The following is a 23,591-nucleotide window of genomic DNA, read 5'->3' on the forward strand; positions in this document are numbered from 1 at the left end:
GTGCATTGGTGAGATCTCGGCTCACTGCAAGCTCAGTCTCCCGGGTTCATGCCATTCTCATGCCTCAGCCTCCTGTGTAGCTGGGACTACAGGCGCCCGCCACCACGCCCGGCTAATTTTTTGTATTTTGTTTAGTAGAGACGGGATTTCACCGTGTTAGTCAGGATGGTCTCGATCTCCTGACGTCGTAATCCGCCCGCCTCGGCCTCCCAAAGTGCTGGGATTACAGGCGTGAGCCAGCGCGCCCGGCCGAAACGATTTTTTTTAAAGTAAAAATACCCTAAGGCCCAAACAAGGTACCCCTGTGGACTGGATTTAGCTTTGGGCTGTTGTCCACCTAGGCTACTGGTTGTCAGGGATGCTATGACATCTTTACTGTGTAACTTAAGCAAATCAGTTTACCTCCCTGAACTTCAGTGAGCTAATCTGTAAAATGGATCAGGACCCATCGTTGTGCGGATCAAATGAGACCAGGTGTGTAAGACGCTGAACAGCGCTGGCGCATGGTAAGCACCCCACGCATGACCGACAGCGGTAGCTTGGGTGGATGTTGATTTGGTTAGGATGTATTCAAGGAGCAAGATATCCCAGAGGCCAGCGGAATAGGCGACGCCGAGAAAGAAGGAGAAAAGACGGCAGAGGAGATAGAAAGAGGGAATGGAAGAAGTGAGGAGGAAGCAGGGTCCGCCCTCCAGGCGAGGCGCCAGCGAGAGGCCCAGGCCGGGGAGGGAGCGCACGTGGCCTAGTTCGGGCGGAGCAAAGGCGCTGGGCGCAGCGGAGACCTCCGAGCCGGCCCTAGGAGACCGGCCGCGAGGGTAGGTTGGAACTCGGCTGCGAGGACCTTGAATGCCGGGCGCTGGGGCGGATCCAGGTACTTGGGAGTCGGGGGACTGCGGAGGACTCCACGCCATGTCAGAGCTAGCCTTCCTCTCGGAGCGGTTTGGGCCGGACTCCTGGGTCCTTTAGGGCTCCGCCCCAGGAGGTGGGGCTATATGTTCGGACCAATGACCGGCCGTCCCTGCGGCCCCGCCCTCTCCCCGCCCCCGGAGCCGCGGCCTCGCTCAGTGCCCAACCGCCCGGCGCCCAGGCCTGGGGCACTGCAAGCGCGGAACCTTCGGCTGGTGAGTGCGCACCTCCTCCCCAGGGTTTCCGCTCCGATCCCGCTTCCAGCCCATGCCCCAGAGCTCCAGGTCACCGACCCGGGCCCTGGGGAGTGACTCAGCGCAAGGATGGTGGCGACTTGCGGGGGCTGGAGATTCTAACTGTTCAGGGCCTTGAATGCCGGGATGAGTGGGGTGAACGCGAGCCCCCGGAGCTGGTCCCGGGGCTGTGCCAGAGCGTGGGGCCGGGCTGGGGTGGACGGGAGAGGACCAGATTCGGAGACCAGGGCAGGGCGGGAGAAGCCACGGCTGCACCGCCTTGCTGGGCCAGGGCCACGGTGGTGGTGGTGGTGGGGGGCGGGTCCTGAGCTTCTGATCCAGCTCCTTGCCTCAGGACACCAAGATGCCTGGCGAACAGCAGGCAGAGGAGGAGGAGGAGGAAGAGATGCAGGAGGAGATGGTGCTGCTGGTGAAGGGTGAGGAGGATGAGGGTGAGGAGAAGTATGAGGTGGTGAAACTCAAGATCCCTATGGACAACAAGGAGGTATGTGTCACACACACCCTGGGGCCCACTGTCCTCAAACCTGGTCCAGGCCCAGCCTCCCTCAGATAGAAGCCAGGGATCTTGCCCCTACTTTTCCCAGAATCTCAGATCTAGAACCTCAGGGTTGGCCCATACTTCTGCCCCACTGCCTGGGCTTCCATCATACAGAAGTCACGCCTACTGTACCAGGCTTCCTGCTGGGTGCAGGAGATTAAACTCCGTCCTTGGATCCCCCATGGAACTTGATGTTAGATTGAAGGGTAACCACACAGTTAGAATCCCATGTGATGGTTGCAGGTACAGGGGGATGATGAAGCCTAGAAGTGGGGACTTAACTCAGATTTAGAGGTGGGGGAAAGGACAGGTTAGTTCAACAGCAACAGTAACAATAGCTAACCCTTGCCTAGCATTTTCTATGTGCCAGGCCCTGTTCTAAGCACCTCGATTCTATGATGTTGGAGCATTTATTCCATTTTACAAATGAGGAGACTGAAGCCCAGGGCAGTTTGGTAACTGGCCACAGGTCTCAAAGTTAGTAAAAGGATGGCTTATGTGAGACCAGTAGGAGTCTGGGGGTGGAAGTGGGGTGACCCAGGCAGAGGAAATGGCCCTTTTATTATTTATTACTGTTATTTTTTGAGACAAGGTCTCATTCAGTCACCCAGACTGGAGTGCAGTACAGCTCACTGCAGCTTTGACTTCCCTGGGCTCAGGTGATCCTCCCTCCTCAGCCTCTCGAGTAGCTGGGACTACAGGCATGCACCACTACACCTGGCTAATTTTTTTTGTTTTGTTTTGAGACAGAGTTTCGCTCTGTTGCCCAGGCTGGAGTGCAGTGGTGCGATCTCGGCTCACTGCAACCTCCACCTCAAGTGATTCTCCTGCCTCAGCCTCCCAAGTAGCTGGGATTACAGGCAAGTGCCACCAACGCCTGGCTAATTTTTTGTATTTTTAGTAGAGTTGAGGTTTTGCCATGTTGGCCAGACTGGTCTCAAACTCCTGAGCTCAGGTGATCCTCCCACCTCAGCTAGGTGTGAGCCACCACATCCAGCCAGAAATGGCCCTTGTAGAGGCTCAGACGAGTGAGTAGTGCACTGCAGCAGTGAGGGTGAGTGGTTTGGTCATGCAGTAGTGTGGATGATGGGGGGTGGTTGGCAGGCCACACAGGGAGTCTGCCTTTTATTCTGAGGGTATTTGAAGGTTTTGAGATCAGAATATGAGTTAAATTTCCCCCCTGGAGACCCTAACTGCCATCAGATATGTTTGCACTTGTCAGAACCCCAGAGGACTCTGTCTGCCCACAGCCGGAGCAGCCCTGAGTCCCAGCAGAGGGCTTGGCTTCAGGGGACAGCTTGCAAGGGCCCGGGCTCTGATTCTTCCTGCCCAGGAGCCAGTTCCCAGGGAAAGAATGCTCTGCTGCCCCCTAGTGGGCGTGGTGGGTGCTGGGGGAGGGGACAAGTTCCTCAGGCCTCCTCTTCCAGTCTAATAACTATCTGGTTCTGTTTGTTGCGGGCCCCCTTGGCCCATTATCCAGCTCTGCCTGCCTCTTCTGGCCCTGCGATTGCCTGATCTCCACCTTTGGCCTCTAAGTTACAAACACAGGCTCCAGAGCTTAGGGTGGACTTCCAGCTCCATCACTTACCCACTGTGTGACCTTGGGCAAGTTTCCTAACCGCTTCATGCCTCAGTTTCCTCATTTGTAAAAGGGAAATTATAACAACACCTACATCTTGGAGTTGTGAGGAATGAATGAGTCAACACATGCACAGAGTTAGAACTGTGTCTGGCACATAATAAACATGGAAATAGTTGCTGTTACATTTATTCTTCTCCCCAAAGCTCGGGACCTTGGGCAAGGTCATCCTTCTGGAGATTTTTCAACTTTTTTTTTTTTATTTTTTAGATGGAGTCTCACTCTGTTGCCCAGGCTGGAGTGCGGTGGTGCAATCTTGGGTCACTGCAACCTCCACCTACCGAGTTCAAGCAATTCTCCTGCCTCAGCCTCCTGAGTAGCTGGGATTACAGGTGCACGCTACCATGCCCAGCTGATTTTTGTATTTTTAGTAGAGATGGGGTTTCACCATATTGGTCAGGCTGCTCTTGAACTCCTGGCCTCGTGATCCGCCCGCCTCAGCCTCCCAAAGTGTTGGGATTACAGGCGTGAGCCACCGTGCCTTGCTCAACTCATTTTTATCAAAGGCCTGGGCTGAACCATGAGAACTGAGGTTGATCAGGGAAGTGAATGTGGGGGCACAGAGGACTGAAGGCAAACGACTAAAGGCAGTGGGGAAGGCTTCCCAGAAGAGATAATTTCTGACTTGGGCCTTGAAGGCTTTGTGGGGGATTGGCACATGGAGGAGGGTGAAGGGCATTCCAGGAGGAGGAAACAGCAAAAGCAAAGACTCAGAGCAAATGAGACTGGAAAGGCAGTTGGGGGACAGAGGGGCCTTGAAAGCTAGGGCAGGACGTACTGTGTTAGGTTCTGTGGCACCATCAGAAGCCTTAAATCATGGGAAGAGCCACACGTGGTGGCTCACGCCTGTAATCCCAGCACTTTAGAAAGCCAAGGCGAGAGGATCACTTGAGCCCAGGAGTTCGAGACCTCCCTGGGCAACAAAGGGAGACCTCATTTCTACAAAAAAATTTTTTTAATTAGCTGGGCATGGTGGCTGTAGTCCTAGCTACTCTGGAGGCTGAATGAGCCCAGGAGTTCAAGGCTGCAGTGAGCCATGACTGCACCACTGTACTCCAGCCTGGGCAACAGAGGGACACCCTGTCTCAAAAAAACAATAACAGGCCAGGCGTGGTGGCTCATGCATGTAATCCCAGCACTTTGGGAGGCTAGGGTCGGGAATTCGAGACCAGCCTGGCCAACATGGCGAAACCCTATCTCTACTAAAAATACAAAAATTAGCCGAGTGTGGTGCCACGTGCCTGCAATCCCAGCTACTCGGGAGGCTGAGGCAGGAGAATCACTTGAATCCAGGAGGCGGAGGTTGCAGTGAGCTGAGATTGCACACTGTACTCCAACCTGGGCAACAGAGCAAGATTCTGTCTAAAAAAAAAAAAAAAATTCAGAGGAGGAACATGATTGGATTTTCTGTTTAGAATTATTGGCTGCTATAGGGGAATCAGGCCAGGTAGGGCCTGCTCTAAGGTAGTAACAGCAATGACGAGGAAAAGGTGCCATTTAGGAACTTGGCTAGAGCCAAGGGGTATGTGCAGTGAAGGTTTGGCATGGCTAGTCATAAAAGGCATATAGGGCCAGATTGTTAATGGTATCATGTAGTGGTTCTAACCCCACCACTGACCAGCTTTTCTTTGGCTTTCACATCTGTAAAATGGGGTAAGAGAAAAAGACCCTTGAATGCCAGTCTGAGAAGTATCATCAGGGTGACTGGATTTGGAGGAGATGGGTGGAATCAAGGATTATGCACACATATCCCATGAACTGTTAGCACCGTGCCCAGAAGAGCGCTCGATTGTCAGCTTGCTATGGGCCTTCCTGAGCCCCATTTCTCCATCTATGAAATGGTGACCTTGAAAGCGCCTTCCAGTGGTGACATTCAGTTGAGTCCTAGCTATTGCCAGTCTTGTGGCCAGTCACTGTCCAGAAGGGCCTTAATTACGCTGCATGCAGGGGCTGGAGTATCCTCCCTCTGCCATCAAAACCCAATCTATCTTTTAGAAAGATTTTCTCAGAGGGCTCCATGCACATACAAACCTATCTTTCCCCGGCTTGAACCCTTGAGTGGTTTTCTGCTTCCCTCAGGGTGAGGTCTCAGCTGCTAAACTTGGCATTCAAAGCTCTTCACCATCAGACTTCATGCCATTCTGGCTTCATCCCCTCGACACCTATCCCATCCCCCCCTTGTGGTCTCAGCCTGCAAAGCCCTCTTCACCTTTGCTTCCTGCTTTCTCCAGGAGTAGCTCTTTTATAGATCAGTTTCTTAATTTTTCACATGCACACAGATCACCCAGGAGTCTTGTTAAAATGAGGATTTTAATTCAGTAAAATCTGGAGTGGGATTTGAGATTCTGCATTTCTAAAAAGTTCCCAGTGATGTTGATGTTGCTGGTCTGTGGACCATACATCCTCCAGCAAGGAACTAGAGGACAGGGATTATGTTTAACAGTTTGTACCAAAAAGAAGGAAGACTGTGACCACAAAAAGAGTCCACGGGAAAGAGACAAGCTGCATAAGTGGCCTCAAACTCTAGTCAGTGAGATTAGAATTGCATCATGGAGGCTGGGCACGATGGCTCTTGCCTGTAATCCCAGCACTTTCGGAGGCCAAGGCAGGAGGATTGATTGAACTCAGGAGTTTGAGACTAGCCTGGGCAACATGGCAAAACCCCATCTCTACTAAAATACAAAAATTAGCCGGCTGTGGTGGCATGCCCCTGTAGCCCCAGCTGTTTGGGGGCTTGAGTCAGGAGGATTGCTTAAGCCTGGGAGGTCAAGGCTGCAGTGAGCCCAAGACTGCAGTGAGCCATGATCATGCCACTGCATCCAGCCTGGGTGACACGGTGAGACCTTTTCCCAAAAAAGAGAGAATTAAAAAAGGATTGCATCATGGTTAAGAGAATAGGTGTTCTGGAAAATGAGTAACTTCAGTTCAAACCCTGGCTCTGCCATTTATTAGCTGTATAGCCTTGTGTACTCACTTAACTTCTGAGTCTTATTTCCTTATATATAAAACAGGGCTAACGTACCTAACCGAAGTCATGGTGAGAATTTAGAAAGAGAGTACTGGTAAAAAGCACTTAGCACAGTTCCTGGCACATGGTGAGTGCCCACAAGTGGGAGTTATTTTATTAATTAGAGAAATAATGGCTAAGGAAGAAACTGGGATGTTTGCCCTGGTTAAAAAAACATTTAAGCAGGAAGACAAAAATCACTAACTTCTAATACCTGGATTATTATATTATTATACTACATTGTATATCCACAGTAATCTCTTGTTATACTGCAAATACCATTTATTCTAATTTTTAAATCTAATAGTTGTAGAATTTAAGACACGCTTGGGTCATTAATGATCACCTAGTCTGGTATTTGCCAAGTTTCAGTCACATGTGTATTGCTCATATGTTGTACTCATATTACTTATTAATCCTTTTCTTCAAATAAATTCACATTGTTTTGTTAAATAAATTTAACCGTCATCTAAACAATAGTACTGATGAAACTGTGGGTTTCATGTGATCTCTTTTTTAATATTTGTGAAAATAAATGCATAACAATTATAATGAGACTTTTAAAAAAGTTTGCCCACATACCACCTCATACCCCATGCTGGGAAATTTTGTTTTTTGTTTTTTTTTCTTTTTTTAGAGACACGATCTCACTTTGTCACCCAGGCTGGAGTGCAGTGGCACGTGATCGCTAGCTCACTGCAGCCTGAGCTCAAGTGATCCTCCTTCCTCAGGCTACCAAGTAGTTGGGACTACAAGTGCACCTCACCACACCTGGCTAATTTTTCACTTTTTGTAGAGACGAGGTCTAACCGTGTTGCCCGGGCTGGTGTCCAACTCCTGGCCTCATGTAATCCTCCTTCCTTGGCCTCCCGAAGTGCTGAGATTACAGGTGTGAGTCACTGCACCTGGCCTCATACGGGGAAGTTTATCTCACTTAGCCTACCTGGCCTTTCTTAGGACACTGGGGCAGAGGAGGATCTTAATGAGCTGGATTCAGCTCCTCTTACCAAGATTTTTCCTTGGGCACCCAAGGCCCCTTCTCCTGGGCTGGAGACATCAACAACGCTTGTGTGGAGAATTTCTTTTTCAGAAGTCAGCGATCCAGCATGAGGAAGCCCTCAGGCTGTCCAAAGTCACCTTAAAGAGGGTGCCAAGGAAAAACAGGCCAGAAAAATGTAGATATGATGAGACAAGTTCTCTCCACAGTGGCTGATGTATTGAAATAAACCAACAGATTTCAAAACCAGGGCAAGACTGGAAAATGTGACCTTGAATTCAGATGGTGCCAAACATGTTGTGGGGAGTTTCTCCATTTAAAGTATCAACTTGTATTTTAACCTTGAATCCCTCTTGGAGTGTGCCAGGGACTTGGAGTTCAGCCTCTGTCACATCTTGGTCACATGACTTCAGAACAGTGTAGCCTGAACAACAGCATGGTCTCATGGGCACCCTAAGTCCATCCTGGCTCCCACTAGCCATGTGAATTTCATCGCCCTCAGCCTCAGCTTTCTCAGCTATCAAAAGAGACAACAGCCAGCTCAAGGCAGGTGACAGGAGGATTTAATACAATAACATACATAGTGTTGTCAAAGCTTAATACTTTGCTATTGATTGTTGCTATTGTTATGAGTATAGATACTATTTAAACCAGATTTCCCTTGGTTGGTCACTAATTTCCCAAATTGCCCTGTTTTCTAATTTCTTTCTTTTTTTTTTTTTTTTTTTTTTGAGAGGGAGTCTCACTCTGTTGCCTAGGTTGGAGTGCAGTGGCACGATCTCAGCTCACTGCAACCTCTGCCTCCTGGGTTCAAGTGATTCTCCTGCCTCAGCCTCCTGAGTAGCTGGGATTACAGGCATGAGCCACCACACCCAGCTGATTTTTGTATTTTTAATAGAGACAGGGTTTCACTATGTTGGCCAGGCTAGTCTTGAACTCCTGACCTCAAGTGATCTGCCTGCTTCGGTCTCCCAAAGTGCTGGGATTACAGGCGTGAGCCACCATGCCTGGCTTGTTTTCCAACTTCTGAGTTGGTTACCACAAAGCCACTACCTTTTGACAAACAATCTTGAAGCCTTGAAGGCCCTCTTGCAGCTTCAGAAAGAGAAGGCCCTACTATTCTCTGCTGTCACTCTCTTTTTTTTTTTTTTTTTTTTGAGATGGAGTCTCACCCTGTCACCCAGGCTGGAGTGCAGAGGTGCGATCTTGGCTCACTGCAACCTCCACCTCCCCGGTTCAAGCAGTTCCCTGCCTCAGCTCCCAAGGAGCTGGGATTACAGGCATCCGCCACCACACCCAGCTAATTTTTGTATTTTTAGTAGAGACAGGGTTTCAACATCTTGGGCTCAAACTCCTGACCTCGTGATCCACCCGCCTCGGCCTCCCAAAGTGCTGGTGAGCCGCTGCACCTGGCCTTGCTGTTACCCTCTTAACCTGTCTCCCCATCTGTAAAATGGGGATGATGATAATTACCTCGTGGAGATCAAATATGGGAGAAGCTGACACTGTCTTGTCCTTAATATGTCCCAGGTACTTCATTTGGTCATGAATTAATTGCTTGGCCACAGTAGATACTCGACATCAGTTTTGCTGGGGTTTTGAGCATTCTTTTTTCTAAAGGGAGCAGTGTGCCCTCAATACTCTTCACTGTTAGTCCAGAATGTTTTCCTTTCACGTGCCTCTTACAAGGCATTTCTTTCCTTTTTCTGATATTTATCTCTAGAAGGCCAGAGCTTGTGAAACTGGCTCATTTTCAGATTTTTTTGTTTCAGACCTCAGAGTAGCATTTGGGTTTTACTCTTGCCTTTTTCTTGACTGCTTAAAAAATGATAGGTGTTTGCTATTCAAAGCTGATTAAGAGCCTGGACTTGATCCTGGCCTGGCTTCCAGGATGCCCCTCTCCTGCTCTCCTCCCTCCCTGGCTTCTCCCCATCTTGCTGCCCTAGGTTCTCTCTGCGCATCCCCTGGATGATCTCATCCACTAATTCCCAAGGCTTTATAAACCATCTATAGGTTGACAGCTCCTCAGTTACCATCTTCAGTCCAGGCGTCGCTTCTGAGCCCCAGATATGTCAAGAGGCCGTGACACCATCCAAAACAGACCTCCTTTCTCAGCTGGCTCCTCCCACCGTCCTTATCTCTGTAAATGGCAACTTCACCTTTGCAGCCGCTAACTTCAAAACCTTGAAGTCATTTTGATCTCTTTTGCTTTACACCTCATATCTAATGTTTTATTAAATCTATTGTCTCACACTGCAAATAGATCCAGAAGCCAATCACTTCTCACCACCTCCACCATCCACCGTCCACTTCTGTCACCTGGGTCTGAGCCACTATCTTCTCTTGCCAGGTGGCTGTAGTGGCCTCCTCACTGGGCTTCTGCTTCTGCGCTCTCCAACTCCTTCTTTTGGTTTTCAACCCCAGTAGGCTGAGGGAGCCTTTTTTAATGTGTAGGATATGGTCACTTCCCTGCTCAAAGGCCTCTGACATCTCTTACAGTTCCCTGTCTCCTTTATATTAAAAGCCAGAGCCAGGCACAGTGGTATGTGCCTGTAACCCCAGCTACTAAGAAGGCTGAGTCAGGAGGAACTGCTTGAGCCACGAGGTTCGGGACCAAGCCGGGGCCACAGCAAGACCCTGTCTCTTAAAAAAAAAAAAAAAAAAGGCAAATATAATAAATACAAGGCCCTATAAGCCAAGAGATCTCCTCCACCACCACATCTGTGACTTCCCCCATCATGCATTCTGCTTTAACCAATTTTTCTTGCCATTTCTGGAACTCAGTAGGCAACTCCCGCCTCTGCGCCTTGCCGTTCCCTCTGCAATGCTCCTCAGAGGGCTATCCACGTAGCCTGCTCTGTCACCTCCTGTAGGTCTTTGTTCACGTTATCATATCGGTAAGGTGTCTTGACAACCCTGTTTTAAATCTGTAGCATCCCCAATACCAGCATTCCTTATCCATTATTCCTGAAAGCAGTAATTTTTAAAATCCTTTTTATTTAATGTGGAATCCCCGTGCCTAGAACAGTCTAGGACACTGCACGCCCTCAGTAAATATTGGTTGAATTAATAAAAATAGCTAGAACGCCACTGGGCTTTGTGATGTGTGCGTTACGCGCATTATCTCACCGGATGCGCACAGCCATCCTGCGAGGCAGCATCGTGGCCTTTCCTATTTCACAGATGGGGAACTGAGGCTCACAGAGGGAGCAGACCGTGGAGACCCAGGTCTCTGGCTCCGGGGCCTGCCGCTAAGGGCTGACCTATCCCCCTCTCCCCGCAGGTCCCGGGCGAGGCGCCCGCGCCGTCCGCCGACCCGGCGCGTCCCCACGCGTGCCCCGACTGCGGCCGCGCCTTTGCGCGCCGCTCCACGCTGGCTAAGCACGCGCGCACGCACACGGGCGAACGGCCCTTCGCGTGCACCGAGTGCGGGCGGCGCTTCTCGCAGAAGTCGGCGCTGACCAAACACGGCCGCACGCACACGGGCGAGCGGCCCTACGAGTGCCCCGAGTGCGACAAGCGCTTCTCGGCCGCCTCGAACCTGCGGCAGCACCGGCGGCGGCACACGGGCGAGAAGCCGTACGCATGCGCGCACTGCGGCCGCCGCTTCGCGCAGAGCTCCAACTACGCACAGCACCTGCGCGTGCACACGGGCGAGAAGCCGTACGCGTGCCCGGACTGCGGACGCGCCTTCGGCGGTAGCTCGTGCCTGGCGCGTCACCGACGCACGCACACGGGCGAGCGGCCATACGCATGCGCCGACTGCGGCACGCGCTTCGCCCAGAGCTCGGCGCTGGCCAAGCACCGGCGCGTGCACACGGGCGAGAAGCCGCACCGCTGCGCTGTGTGCGGCCGTCGCTTCGGCCACCGCTCCAACCTGGCGGAGCATGCGCGCACGCACACAGGCGAGCGGCCCTACCCCTGCGCCGAGTGCGGCCGCCGATTCCGCCTAAGCTCGCACTTCATTCGCCACCGACGCGCGCACATGCGGCGTCGCCTGTATATCTGCGCCGGCTGCGGCAGGGACTTCAAGCTGCCCCCTGGCGCCACGGCCGCCACTGCCACCGAGCGCTGCCCGGAGTGCGAGGGTAGCTGAGCCCCGCAGGGCTGCGGAGCGGCGCGCTGGAGCTTCCACCTGGCTGCACTAACCCGGGCTCCTTCTGCGCCCCGGCCTCCGGGTCTGGAAAATTGAGGGGACTGCAGGCCCGGCTGCCCTGGAACTGGAAGACAGGGAGAATCCCCTGCTGGGGTCCCTGGAAACAGTGCCCATCCTCCATCACTACATTCCCTTGGCCCGTGTTAGTGAATAAAGTATTATATCCTCACCCCACCCGTGCCTGTGAGTGAGGTGGGTGGGAGAGGAAGAAAGTTGGGGTTCTCCAGGCTCAGGTGCCAAGTGAGATGTCAAGGAACCAAATGGGGATGTAAACCTAAAAGGGGTTCCCGGCATCTCGGTTTGTGTTGGGGGTAGGAGGTGATGGCACACTTGGCCCTTGGTTACGTCCTCATAACCTTAGATCTGAAAGGGCCTATAAGTATACTATGTTCATCAGACACGCACTGCATTCGGCAGAGCTCCAGTGAGCAAGGCACAACCCTCAGATCTCAGTATAGTGAAGGAGAGAAAACTGTAACACAACATTAAAGGTTTTAACTGCTTTGTTATGTAAACTTACTTATTTTCATCCTCAAAACATCCCAGCCCAGCGTGCGGGGACTCACGCCTGTAATCCCAGCACTACTGGGAAAAGAAAAAAAAAAAAAGCTGGGCATGGTGACGCACACTTGTAGTCACAGCAAATGAGGAGGCTGAGGTGGGAGGATCACTTGAGCACAGGTTGAGGCTGCAGTGAGCTACTATTGTGGCACTGTACTCCAGGCTGGGCGACAGAGCGAGGCTGTCTCAAAAATAAATAAAAAATTTTAAATTCCAAAGTTATAAAATTTATTTTTTCTTGTTTTCTACTATGCAACCCATTTCAGTGCCAGCAGCCTATGGGCATAGAGGCCAGGCAATGGTTTGGGGCTACAGTTTGCTCTGGCATGGGGTACTATGAGAGGCCCAGGGAATCCGGCCCATCATAAATCCAAACCCATGCGTTGTTTTAAATTTATTTTGGGTCAGGCAAGGTGCCTCATGCCTGTAATCCCAGCACTTTGGGAGGCTGAAGCAGGCAGATCACCTGAGATCAGGAGTTCGAGACCAGCCTGGCCAACATGGTGAAACCCTGTCTCTACTAAAAATGCAAAAATTAATTGGCCTGTAATCCCAGCTACTCGGAAGGCTGAGACAGAGTGAGACTCCATCTCAAAAACACAAAAAACAAAAACAAAAACAAATCAGCCGGGCATGGTGGCAGATGCCTGTAATCCCAGCTACTTAGGAGGCTGAGGCAGGAGAATTGCTTGAACATGGGAGGTGGAGGTTGCAGTGAGCCGAGATCACACCATTGCACTCCAGCCTGGGTGACAAGAGTGAGACTGTCTCAAAAAAATAGTAATAATAAATAAAAATAGTAACAAAAAATAAATAAATTTATTTATTTATGTAGACAGGGTCTCGCTATGGTGCCCAGGCTGGTCTTCCCATCCTAGCCTCAAGCAACCCTTCTCCACCTCTGCCTCTTGAAGTGCTGAGATTAGGCATGAGCCACCATGCCTAGCTAGGTAAATCTTTCTGTCCATTTTTGCCACAGCCAATGAATGGCAGAGACAAGGGACAAGTAAACAGGCACTTGCAGTCCAGTGTCAACTGGTGCTATCATGGGAAGATAGGCTCTTCTCAGATGTGATGTTTAAGTTGGGTCTTGAAGGTAAAGTTGGGGTTGGGGAAGTGTGAAGAGAGCCCCTAAAGCTGCATTCCAGGGTCAGTAGAGCTTGCAGATATTCCCTGGGGTGGAATGAGGGGACAAAAAGGTTTTGGAAGTGAGGTTAAAGTATCCAAGGTAGCAAAGCCTTGAGGGCTTAGAGGGGAAGGATGGAGCTGACATCCGTAGGGAGCTGGAACTCATAGTGGTAGACCTGGAGCTGAGGCAAAGGAGATGGGACTGACTTCATTTCTTAGCTTGGGTGACTACAGGACAGTGTCACTGATATGGGGGTGCAGGATGAAGAGCAAGACAGGACCTGAAGTGGGGGCAATTGTTATACCCCAGTCTGGACATGCTAAACGTTAGGTCAGCATGAGGGAGGGGACTGGCAATAACAGCTTAGAGATATCAGGTCTGGAGTCCATGACACCATGTCCATAAGAAAGCACTCAAGAAGAGTCTTGAAAGTGGCTAGGCACGGTGGCTCACGCCAGTAATCCCAGCACTTTGGGAGGCCAAGGGAGGAGGATCACTTGAAGCCAGGAGTTCAAGACCAATTTGGGCAACATGGTGAAACTCTGTCTCCACTAAAAATAAGTAAAAATAGCCAGAGGTAGGAAGAAAACCAGGTAAGCATCTTATCTGGGAAATCTAGAGGAAAGTGTTTCAGGGAGAGTGGGCGATCAGCTGCTGCTCTGGTGCCCGCTGCATTTGTCATGAGGGTGGGGAAAGTGGCGAGAGCTGTTTCAGTGGAGGGGGGTGAAAACCAGCCAGGAGGCAAGGTTGTAAATGGGACAGTGGGGAAGCAGAGTGGGGGAATACAGCCAACCCTTTGAAGAGGCTGCTCCAGGTTTGATGGTTTCACTTATGTCAACAGGGAAGGGACTCATATATGCTTTCTGCACAGGAAGAAAGGGCTAATGAAGAGAAGCTGATCATACAGAAGGGAAAGCAGACACCCAATTAAGGAGAGGAAGGAATCAGGGCTTCGTAAGGATGCAGATCCCATCATCACTGGAGAGCCAGAAGAAAGGCGGGTTTGGGCACATAATCTGATGCGCTGTTTTACCTAGGAAATAAGAATGGGGGTCACTGGATAAGAAACGTAAGAAAGTGAGGCCAGGAAAAGAGAATGCCTCATTTTACTGATTTGCAGACTGGCTCAGAGAGGCAGCAAATCAGCGATCATTGTAGATTCTGAAAGCACAGATGTCCTCTGGTATACGTGGGGGACTATTTCCAGGACACACCCCACCGTGTTCACAAATCCACGCATACTCAAGCCCCTGTCAGCCCTGCGGAACCCACGTATAGGAAAAGCTGGTCCTCCACATACATGGGTTTTGCATCCCACAAATACTGTATTATTGAACCATGTTTGGTTGAAAAAAATTCAACCAAATGTGGACTCACGCAACTCAAACCTGTGCTGTTCAAGGGTCAACTGTAGTTTAAAAGTCCTTTCCCCTGCATTAGCCTACCCTGTGACGGAGGCAGTCAGAGATATCTCAGAAAAAAGTGATGTGCCCAAAGTCACAGAACAGGCAAATCTTACACACTCAACACTATCTTTTTTTTTTTTTGAGACGGAGTCTCGCTGTGTCGCCCAGGCTGGAGTGCAGTGGCATGATCTTGGCTCACTGCAACCTCTGACTCCTGGGTTCAAGCAATTTTCCCTGCCTCAGCCTCTGGAGTAGCTGGGATTATAGCCGCCCACTATCACGCCCAGCTAATTTTTGTATTTTTAGTAGAGATGGGGTTTCACTATGTTGGCTGGGTTGGTCTCGAACTCCTGACATCAGGTGATCCACCTGCCTCGGCCTCCCAAAGTGCTGGGATTACAGGCGTGAGCCACCGCGCTCGACCCTCAACATTATCTTTAGGTGGAGAGGAAAAACAATAAATTGGCCTTGGTGTGGCAGCCTTGGTGTGGGTAGCCTTTACTTCTACCAAGGAGGAAGCCCTGTTTCGCCCCACATCAGAGACCTGACCCTGATTTCCTGCTCTAGGCCCATGATAGTTGAGTTAAAAAGACAAAAAAGGCAAATATAGGTGCAGTGATTCACGCCTATAGTCCCAGCACTTTGGGAGGCTGAGGTGAACGTATCATGAGGTCAGGAGATTGAGACCAGCCTGGTCAACATAGTGAAACCCCATTTTTACTAAAATTACAAAAATTAGCTGGATATGGTGGCATGCACCTATAATCCCAGCTACTTGGGAGGCTGAGGCAGGAGAATCACTGGAACCGAGAAGGTAGAGGTTGCAGTGAGCCGAGATCACGCCACTGCACTCCAGCCTGGGTGACAGAGCGAGACTCAGTCTCAACACTATATATAAATAATAATAATAAGAAAAGGCAAATGGCTGGGCGCGGTGGCTCAGGCCTGTAATCCCGGCATTCTGGGAGGCTGAAGTGGGCAGATCACCTAAGGTCGGAAGTTCAAGACCAGCCTGGCCAACAGGGTGAAACCCCATCTCTACTAAAAATACAAAAAATTAGCCGGGCATAGTGGCAGGCACCTGTAGTCCCAGCTACTTGGGAGGTTGAGGCAGGAGAATGGTGTGAACCCAGGAGGCGGAGCTTGCAGTGAGCTGAGATCGCACCACTGTGCTCCAGCCTGGGAGAAAGAGTGAGACTCCATCTCAAAAAAATAAAAAAAAAAAACTGGGCGTGATGGTGGGCGCCTGTAATCCCAGCTGCTGGGAGGCTAAGGCATGAGAATCACTTGAACTCAGGAGGCAGAGGTTGCAGAGAGCCGAGATCACACTGCTGCACTCCAGCCAGGCCAATAAGAGTGGGATTCTGTCTTACAAAAAAAAAAAAAAAGGGAAACAGGTAATAACAATAACCGCAAACTTACCAAGTGTGCTTTACTACGTGCCAGGCCCCACCCTGAGCATTCACATAACTTATTGAAACCTCACAACCCTATTGGGCAGGTACTATTCTTTTTATTTTATAGACAAGGAAGCTGAAGTGCAGAAAGATTAATTTGAGTAATGTCATCCAGCTTGCAAGTGTCAAAGATGGCATCTGAACCCAGACAGCCTGGCTCCAGCATCTGGACTCTTATAGCCTCCAATCTCTTAAAAGGAGGGGGAAGGAACTTACATGACATCCTACTGGGAATTTGCTAAAAACCAGATCTCTCTGCCCTGCAGGCAAAAGGTAAAAACAGGGAAACACGAGAATGGGGCTCAGAGGCACCCTTGGTCCCCTCGCCATCACCTGCTGAGACAGAGAGCCTCCCTGGCCATCCAGGAAGAATCTACAAGTTATTGCCCAAAATCACTTTACTGGGAGAGCAAACACCAGGAGGCTACCTTCTAGAGGTTGCTGGGCCTCAGACCTTAAGAAGTGGAGACCTCAGGCCCACGATCTATTTGGAAAAGGCTAGAAAAAGGCTCCAGAGCCAGGCCACCCTCTGCTCTTCAGACACCACCCTGAGTTGCAAGTCCTGTGGCCACCTTTCTAGGTTGAGGTCTGGCCCGTGGAGTCACAGGGAAGGTCCACAGGCCCCACAGCCTGGTCTTCAGAGATGGCACCATGGGGCAATTCTGTATACTTGCGGGAAGAGCTGCGGGCCAGATGGGCTGGGTAGCGTTGCCGGTTGATGTCCATTTTGGAGAGCACTGCTAGCGGCAGATCCACACGGCAGCGGGCTGCTAATGCCACCAAGTAGATGAGGACGTCACTAAGCTCCTCTTGAAGGGCTAACCGTTCCCTGGGGGACCAGCCTTGGGGGCCAGGTTCTCCATCGGTTTTCCACTGACTAGGGGTGGAACACAGACAGACACACACTCAGATGTAACATGGGACAATGGGCTCTGCCAGTCTTTGCAGTAATAACACCCACCTCCAACGATGACCCAACCCATCTGGGCCCTGGGAAGAGTCAGGTGGGGAAGAGAGCCCAACAGATGATACCAAGATGTCTGTGTCTCTCCCTGGGCCAAGGAGTGACCAAAAGAACATTTCATTTTTTGAGACAAAGCTTTGAGGCCCAATTCTAATTCTCCCCAGCCCTAGCCATCACCACCCCAGACCAAACCTCGGACCTGGACCACTGCAGAAGCCTCCCCACTCATCTCCCTGCTAACTCATCTTTTACTCCTGCCCAGACTTTTACTCCTGCCCATCTTTTCTTTTTTTTGAGACAGAGTCTTGCTCTGTCACCCAGGCTGGAGTGGAGTGCAATGGCGTGATCTCACTGCAACCTCCACCTCCTGGGTTCAAGCGATTCTCCTGCCTCAGCCTTCCGAGTAGCTGGGATTACAGGCATGTGATACCATGCCCAGCTAATTTTGTTTTTCTAGGAGAGAAGGGTTTTGCCATATTGGCCAGGCTGGTCTCGAACTCCTGACCTCAGGTGATCTGCCCTCCTCGGCCTCTCAAAGTGCTGGGATTACAGACATGAGCCACCACACCCAGCACAGACCATCTTTTAAAATCACAAATCAGGCCGGGCGCAGTGGCTGACGCCTGTAATCCCAGCACTTTGGTAAACTGAAGCGGGTAGATTACGAGGTCAGGAGTTCAAGACCAGCCTGGTGAAGACAGTGAAACCCCGTCTCTATTAAATAAACAAAAAAATTAGTTGGGCGTGGTGGTGGGCACCTATAATCCCAGGTACTCGGGAGGTTGAGGCAGATAAATTCTTGAACCGGGAAGCAGAGGTTTCAGTGAGCTGAGATCGTACCACTGCATTCCAGCCTGGGCGACAGAGCAAGACTCCGTCTCAAAAAAACAAAAAACAAAACAAAACAAAAATCTGCTGGGTGGTGTGGCTTATGCCTGTAATCCCAGCACTTTGGGAGGCTGAGGTGGGTAGATCACCTGAGGTCAGGAATTCAAGAATGGCCTGGCCAACATGGTGAAACCCCATCTCTACTGAAAATACAAAGTAGCCAGGCGTGGTGGCACATGCCTGTAATCTCAGCTACTGGAGAGCCTGAGGCAGGAGAATCGCTTGAACCCGGGAGGCAGAGGTTGCAGTGACCTGCCATCACACCCTCACGCCATCATACTCCAGACTGGGCAACAAGGGCAGAACTCCATCTCAAAACAAACAAAAAACCCCACAAATGACGTTTTTCCCCTTCTCTGCTAAAATCCAAACTGTGCTTGGAATATAATCTAAACTCCCAACAAAGCCCTCCTGTCCTGCATGGGCTGATGCCTGCCTTTTCCAATGCCCCTGCCCGCCACTCTCACTCCCCACCTAAGGCCACTCTGGCTTGTTCTGCCTTGCGCACAGGCCAAGCTATCACAGGGCCTTTGCACTCACTACTCCCTCTGCCTTGAATGCTTCCCCATCCCCCAGCATTCCCTGGGCTAGCTCCTTCCTGTTATTTAGGGCTCAGCCTAGATGTCACCTCCTGGCTCGTCACCTTGTGGTTTTTTTTTTTAAGACAGTCTCGCTCTGTCACCCAGGCTGGAGTGCAGTGGTGCAATCTCGGCTCACTGTGCAAGTTCTGCCTCCCGGGTTCACGCCAGTCTCATGCCTCAGCCTTCCGAGTAGCTGGGACTACAGGGGCCTGCCTGGCTAATTTTTTTGTATTTTTAGTAGATGGGGTTTCACCGTGTTAGCCAGGATGGTCTTGATCTCCTGACCTCGTGATCCACCTGCCTCGACCTCCTGAAATGCTGGGATTACAGGCATGAGCCACAGTGCCCGGCTGGTTTTTTTTTTTTTTTTTTTTTTTTGAGACGGAGTCTCGCCCAAGCTGGAGTGCAATGGCATGATCTCGGCTCACTGCCATCTCTGCCTCCCGAGTTCAAGCCATTCTCCTGCCTCAGCCTCCCGAGTAGCTGGGATTAATAGGCGCCTGCAACCACACCCGGCTAATTTTTGCATTTTTAGTAGAGACAGGGTTTTGGGATGTTGGCCAGGCTGGTCTTTTTTGTTTTGTTTTTTGAGACGGAGTTTTGCTCTGTCGCCCTGGCTGGAATGCAGTGGCACAATCTTGGCTTACTGCAACCTCCGCCTCCGGGGTTCAAACGATTCTCCTGCCTGAGCCTCCAGAGGAGCTGGGACTACAGGGGCGTGCCACCATGCCCAGCTAATGGTTGTATTTTTTAGTAAAGACAGGGTTTCACCATGTTGGCCAGGCTGGTCTTAAACTCCTGACCTCAAGTGATCTGCCCACTTTGGCCTCCCAAAATGCTGGGATTACAGGCGTGAGTCACTGCACCTGGCCCTTTTTTGTTTTTTTAAGACAGAGTCTTGCTCTGTCACCCAGGCTGGAGTGCAGTGTTGCGATCTTGGCTAACTGTAATCTCTGCCTCCCGGGTTCAAGCGATTCTTATGCCTCAGCCTCTTGAATAGCTGGGATTACAGACGTCCACCACCATGCCTGGCTAAGTTTTGTATTTTTAGTAGAGAATAGCTGGGTGTCTCTACTGGGTATTGTCCAGGTTGGGTTTCACCACGTTGGCCAGACTGGGTCATCACCTTGTGTTCTTTTCCTCACAGAACTTGTCATAATTCCACATCTTCTAATATGAGATTACTGATGTACTGTCAATCTCCTTCCACTGTGAAGGTGGAAAACTTTCTGCCTTGTTCCAGGCCATATCTCGATTCTAGAAGACCTAGCACATAGGTGATGTTCATAAATCTGTCATGAGGTCATGTGCAGTGGTTCAACCTGTAACCCCAGTGCTGTGGGAGGGTGAGGCAAATGAATCACTTGAGACCAGGAGTTTGAGACCAGCCTGGGCAACAACAGCGAAATATCCCACCTCTATAAAAAATAAAAATAAATTAGCCAGGCTGGGTGGTGGCGCACGCCTGTAGACCCAGCTACTCGGGAGGCTGAGGTGGGAGGATCGTTTGAGCTCCTTGGGCTGCAGTGAGCTATGATCACATCACTACACTCCAGCCTCGGCAACAAAGTGAGACCCTTTCTCTTAAAAAAATGACTGTCCTGGTCTAGGGCTCATCGCCTCTTGCCTGGTCTACACGAGCCAACTCTCTGGTGTCCCCTGCCCCATTCTCTCAGTGATCCATCCAATCCACCCTGTAGACACAGTGATCTTTCCAACACTCATATCTGGTCAGGTCTTCTATCCAAACTCTCCATCATGCTCTAGCCCTAATCCTATCTTTGTGGGTTCATCTCCCACCCCTCTCCTCCACAGCCCTATCACTCATCCAACACATGCCTGTTCAGTGTCTACTATGCACTGGGCACTTGGGACACATCAGAACAAACAGATTCCAAATCCCTGATTTTTCCCGAGAAGATTACACTGAAGGAGCGTCAGATTCTCCCTGAATTGAACTTGCCCTATCTTGCCTCACTGCCCCTGCAAATGTAGTTCCCATGTCTGGAATGCCACAGGCAGGTCCTCTACGGAATACCTTCCTTTCAGCCCCAGAGGCAGAGGAAAAGGGTTGTTGGGCCGGGCATGGTGGCTCACTCTTGTAATCCCAGCACTTTGGGAGATCAAGGCGGGTGGATCACCTGAGGTCAGGAGTTCGAGACTAGCCTGACCAATATGGTGGAACCACTAAAAATACAAAATTAGCCAGGCATGGTGGGGAGCACCTGTAGTCCCAGCTACTCGGGAGGCTGAGGCAGAATTGTTTAAACCCGGGAGATGGATGTTGCAGTGAGCCGAGATCAAGCCACTGCACTCCAGCCTGGGCGACAGAGTGAGACTCCGTCTCAAAAAAAAAAAAAAAAAAAAAAAGGGTTGTTGCCACTACTTCTTCCTAGATGGGACCTACCCTGCTGCTTTCACACCTCACACCTCTGTCTTCCAGGAGGCTGGGTGCCCCTAGAGAGCAGGGACCCGTGAGTCCTTTCTGCATCCCCGACAACAGCAAAGAGCCTTGCAATGAGGAGAGGAAATCGAACCCATGAATGTTTGAAGACCAAATAAATGCTCCCCTCCCCTCCCCCACAACTCAGACTCTACCAGGAAGCTTTCCATCTACTTACAAGAGTTCTGCGAGCTCCCCCACTTCCCCGACCAAGGCCAGGAGGAGGTTCCGAGGCTGATGGAACTGTTCCCAGTCTCGTTCTGCAGCAAACTCGGCATGGAGGCGACGACTGAAACAGGACAAAGGCGTGTAAGCCCAAGTCTCAGGGTTAGAGAGTGATGCAGGGCCCAAAGGCAGCTACCCCAGTTGTATGTAATGGGGGCCTGGGATCAGGAGATTCTGCAACTAATTCATTGGATGGTATTGTGCAGGTCGTTTCCTCTTTCCGGAACTTGGTCCCTCATCTATAAAACGGGCGTGCCCCTGGGCTGCCCTTAACATCTCGCCAAATGTAACAAACCTCTCTTCATTATTCCATCTCCTGCTGCTACTTCTGCAGTTTCTTTCCTCCACCTGGAATCGCCGCACATCAAAATCCAATTTCTCTTACAGAAGGCAGTTCCACAGGCCCTTCTTCTAAGAAGCCTTTCTTGACCTCCTCCAGCAAGAAATAACCTCTTCCACCTCTCAGCACACCATTTGCCCCTCTCGTACGCCCGGCGCCTGGAGAGCAGAGGCGGTATCGGGTGCCGGTATCTTCCCAGGACTAGGCTGAAGGGCGTTCCTAGTGATCACTCAGGGCCACCACCCCATTTCCCTTGACTCAGGTGTGCACCGCTACGCCCATTTTGCAGATGAGGTAAGAAAGCTCGCCCAGGGACAGCCCGCAGAGCCAGGACCCGAGCCCCGCTGCCAGCCCGCTTCCCGACCACATGCAGGAACCCTCCCCAAAACGCGGGAGAAAGGGGCGACTTCCCCACCCTGAGCTGGGCCAGGCCTGCTTACATGTCCTCAAGCGTGGGTTCCGGGCTGAAGCTGAACCGGCCGGGAGCAGCAGTGTCCTCTTCCCTCGTGTCTCCACGAATCTCCCCACCGGCCACAGACATGCCGCCCACCCGCTGCAGCCGCGACTGCACGGAAAACCCACGCGCCACGCTGGAAGCCCCGCCTCCAGAGCTCTGGCCAATTACAGGCGTTCTCCTTTGCCTCACGGGGCGGAGCCTGAGTAAGGAGACCAGTGACTTTTGTGGAGTTTGCTACAGCCCGCCCCTTCCCTCACTGGACCAATCTGAGGGAGCTTCAAGCGCGCGCTCTAGTCTTAGGCCGTGGAATTCTTCCGCTAGGCCCTGCGTCTTAAAGGTATAGGTACCAATTCGACTCGGGGAAGAGACGAAGGGCAGAGGGCGGGGAAGCGCAGACGCGTCACTTCTTTTATGGGCTCCAGACGGCGCCAAAGCGAAATGGCGGCGGAAGAGGGCCTGCCAGGTGGAAAACCCTACAAATGAAAGGCCCTATGCATAGATATTAAATCTCTCAGGGCTTAAGGACATTGAGAACCCTCGAGGCCAACCCCCACACTATTTGGATGGGATTGAAGGGGAAGAGTGGAGTAAGATCAGGCCACAGCAGTACTTCAGCTCCCCGCTATCGCTGTGTCCTGTGGTTGAAACGATGGAGGGCGCCCCATCCCTGTCCTAAGGAAGGTAATAGGCCCCAGCGCAGCGTACATTGCTCTGAAACACTTGGCCTATTATGGTCTGGCCTGTGCCGGCCTCACCAGCCTCATGGGTCCCGAGTACGACTCCTCCACCCCACACACTAGAACTCCAGGCTCACTCACACCAGGGAATATGCGAGGTGGCGAGTCACAGAGTTGCTGCTTTCAAATCAGAACCACTGAGTTATTGGCCATGGGAGAAGCAGAGATCTTTATGAAACCCTAGAACAGGTGTAGTCTTGTAAAGAATGATTTATTATTGTACCCTTATTAGGGCTACTATCTCTGATTTCCACATGTTTAAAGAGGCTTCCAGCTTGGTGGAAGTGAAAGCGTAAGAAAGTGCAGGAAAAGGCAGAGTCAGATTTTGGAAATTAAAATCCCAAGGCTGTGACAATTGCAATTCTAGGTATATGCCCTAGAGAAACTAATGAATATGTGCAGACAGACACATGCAAGAAGTTCATTACAGTTTTGTTTCTAAGAGTGAAAAAAATTGAAAATAAAATGACTATCAACGGAAGAATGGGTACATGGAGGTATATTTATACAAATGATATTATCCAGCAGTCAAAATTGGATACATGCAACAGAAACGAGTTTAAACCGGTTTTAGCGAGAAAAAGAAATCTATTATTTTTATTTTTTTAAGTTTTTGTAGAGACAGGGTTTCACCATGTTGGCTAGGCCGGTCTGTGAACCAGAACTGCTGGATTGGGCTCTAGCAATCCTCCTGCTTCGGCCTCCCGAAGAGCTGGAATTACAGGCATGAGCCACGCCCACCGGCCAAAAGGAATTTATTATAAGGATACAAGAGTGTCTTTAGAATACAGTGGGACCTCAGGAATGAACTGGAACTGGGGTAGCTGTTTTAAGCATTTTACATATTTATCCTCATAGCAACTGATTTAATCCTCACAACCACCCTATATGGTAGGTAATATTGTT

The 23,591-nt window shown here is 50.8% G+C and overlaps 2 protein-coding genes and 1 non-coding gene across 4 annotated transcripts; 1 reads left to right on the forward strand and 2 right to left on the reverse strand.

Moving 5' to 3' along the window:
• The first annotated feature begins 717 nt into the window (after positions 1–717).
• Positions 718–11,671, forward strand: ZNF771 (zinc finger protein 771). Of its 2 annotated transcripts, none has more exons than XM_033218119.1 (3): positions 718–1,121; positions 1,482–1,644; positions 10,625–11,671. In XM_033218119.1, the coding sequence occupies exons 2-3, from the start codon at positions 1,504–1,506 to the stop codon at positions 11,435–11,437; spliced, it is 954 nt and encodes a 317-aa protein (XP_033074010.1). In that variant the 5' UTR covers positions 718–1,121; positions 1,482–1,503; the 3' UTR covers positions 11,438–11,671. The 2 variants fall into 2 exon arrangements, with proteins under 2 accessions (XP_033074010.1, XP_033074009.1); XM_033218118.1 differs by having other exon boundaries at positions 720–1,121; positions 1,495–1,644.
• Positions 11,672–12,304: 633 nt separating this feature from the next.
• LOC117088889 lies at positions 12,305–12,440 on the reverse strand. Its single transcript, XR_004439405.1, has one exon. It is a non-coding gene; the product is annotated as a small nucleolar RNA SNORA42/SNORA80 family (small nucleolar RNA).
• Positions 12,441–16,086: 3,646 nt separating this feature from the next.
• On the reverse strand, positions 16,087–22,121 carry DCTPP1 (dCTP pyrophosphatase 1). Its single transcript, XM_033218120.1, has 3 exons — positions 21,932–22,121; positions 21,105–21,215; positions 16,087–16,927 (listed from the first exon to the last, which is right to left on the reverse strand). The coding sequence occupies exons 1-3, from the start codon at positions 22,030–22,032 to the stop codon at positions 16,627–16,629; spliced, it is 513 nt and encodes a 170-aa protein (XP_033074011.1). The 5' UTR covers positions 22,033–22,121; the 3' UTR covers positions 16,087–16,626.
• Positions 22,122–23,591: the final 1,470 nt, after the last annotated feature.

The sequence above is a fragment of the Trachypithecus francoisi genome, unplaced genomic scaffold (genome assembly GCF_009764315.1).
Source record: "Trachypithecus francoisi isolate TF-2019V2 unplaced genomic scaffold, Tfra_2.0 Lachesis_group10, whole genome shotgun sequence".
In the NCBI taxonomy this organism is placed as follows: domain Eukaryota; kingdom Metazoa; phylum Chordata; class Mammalia; order Primates; family Cercopithecidae; genus Trachypithecus; species Trachypithecus francoisi.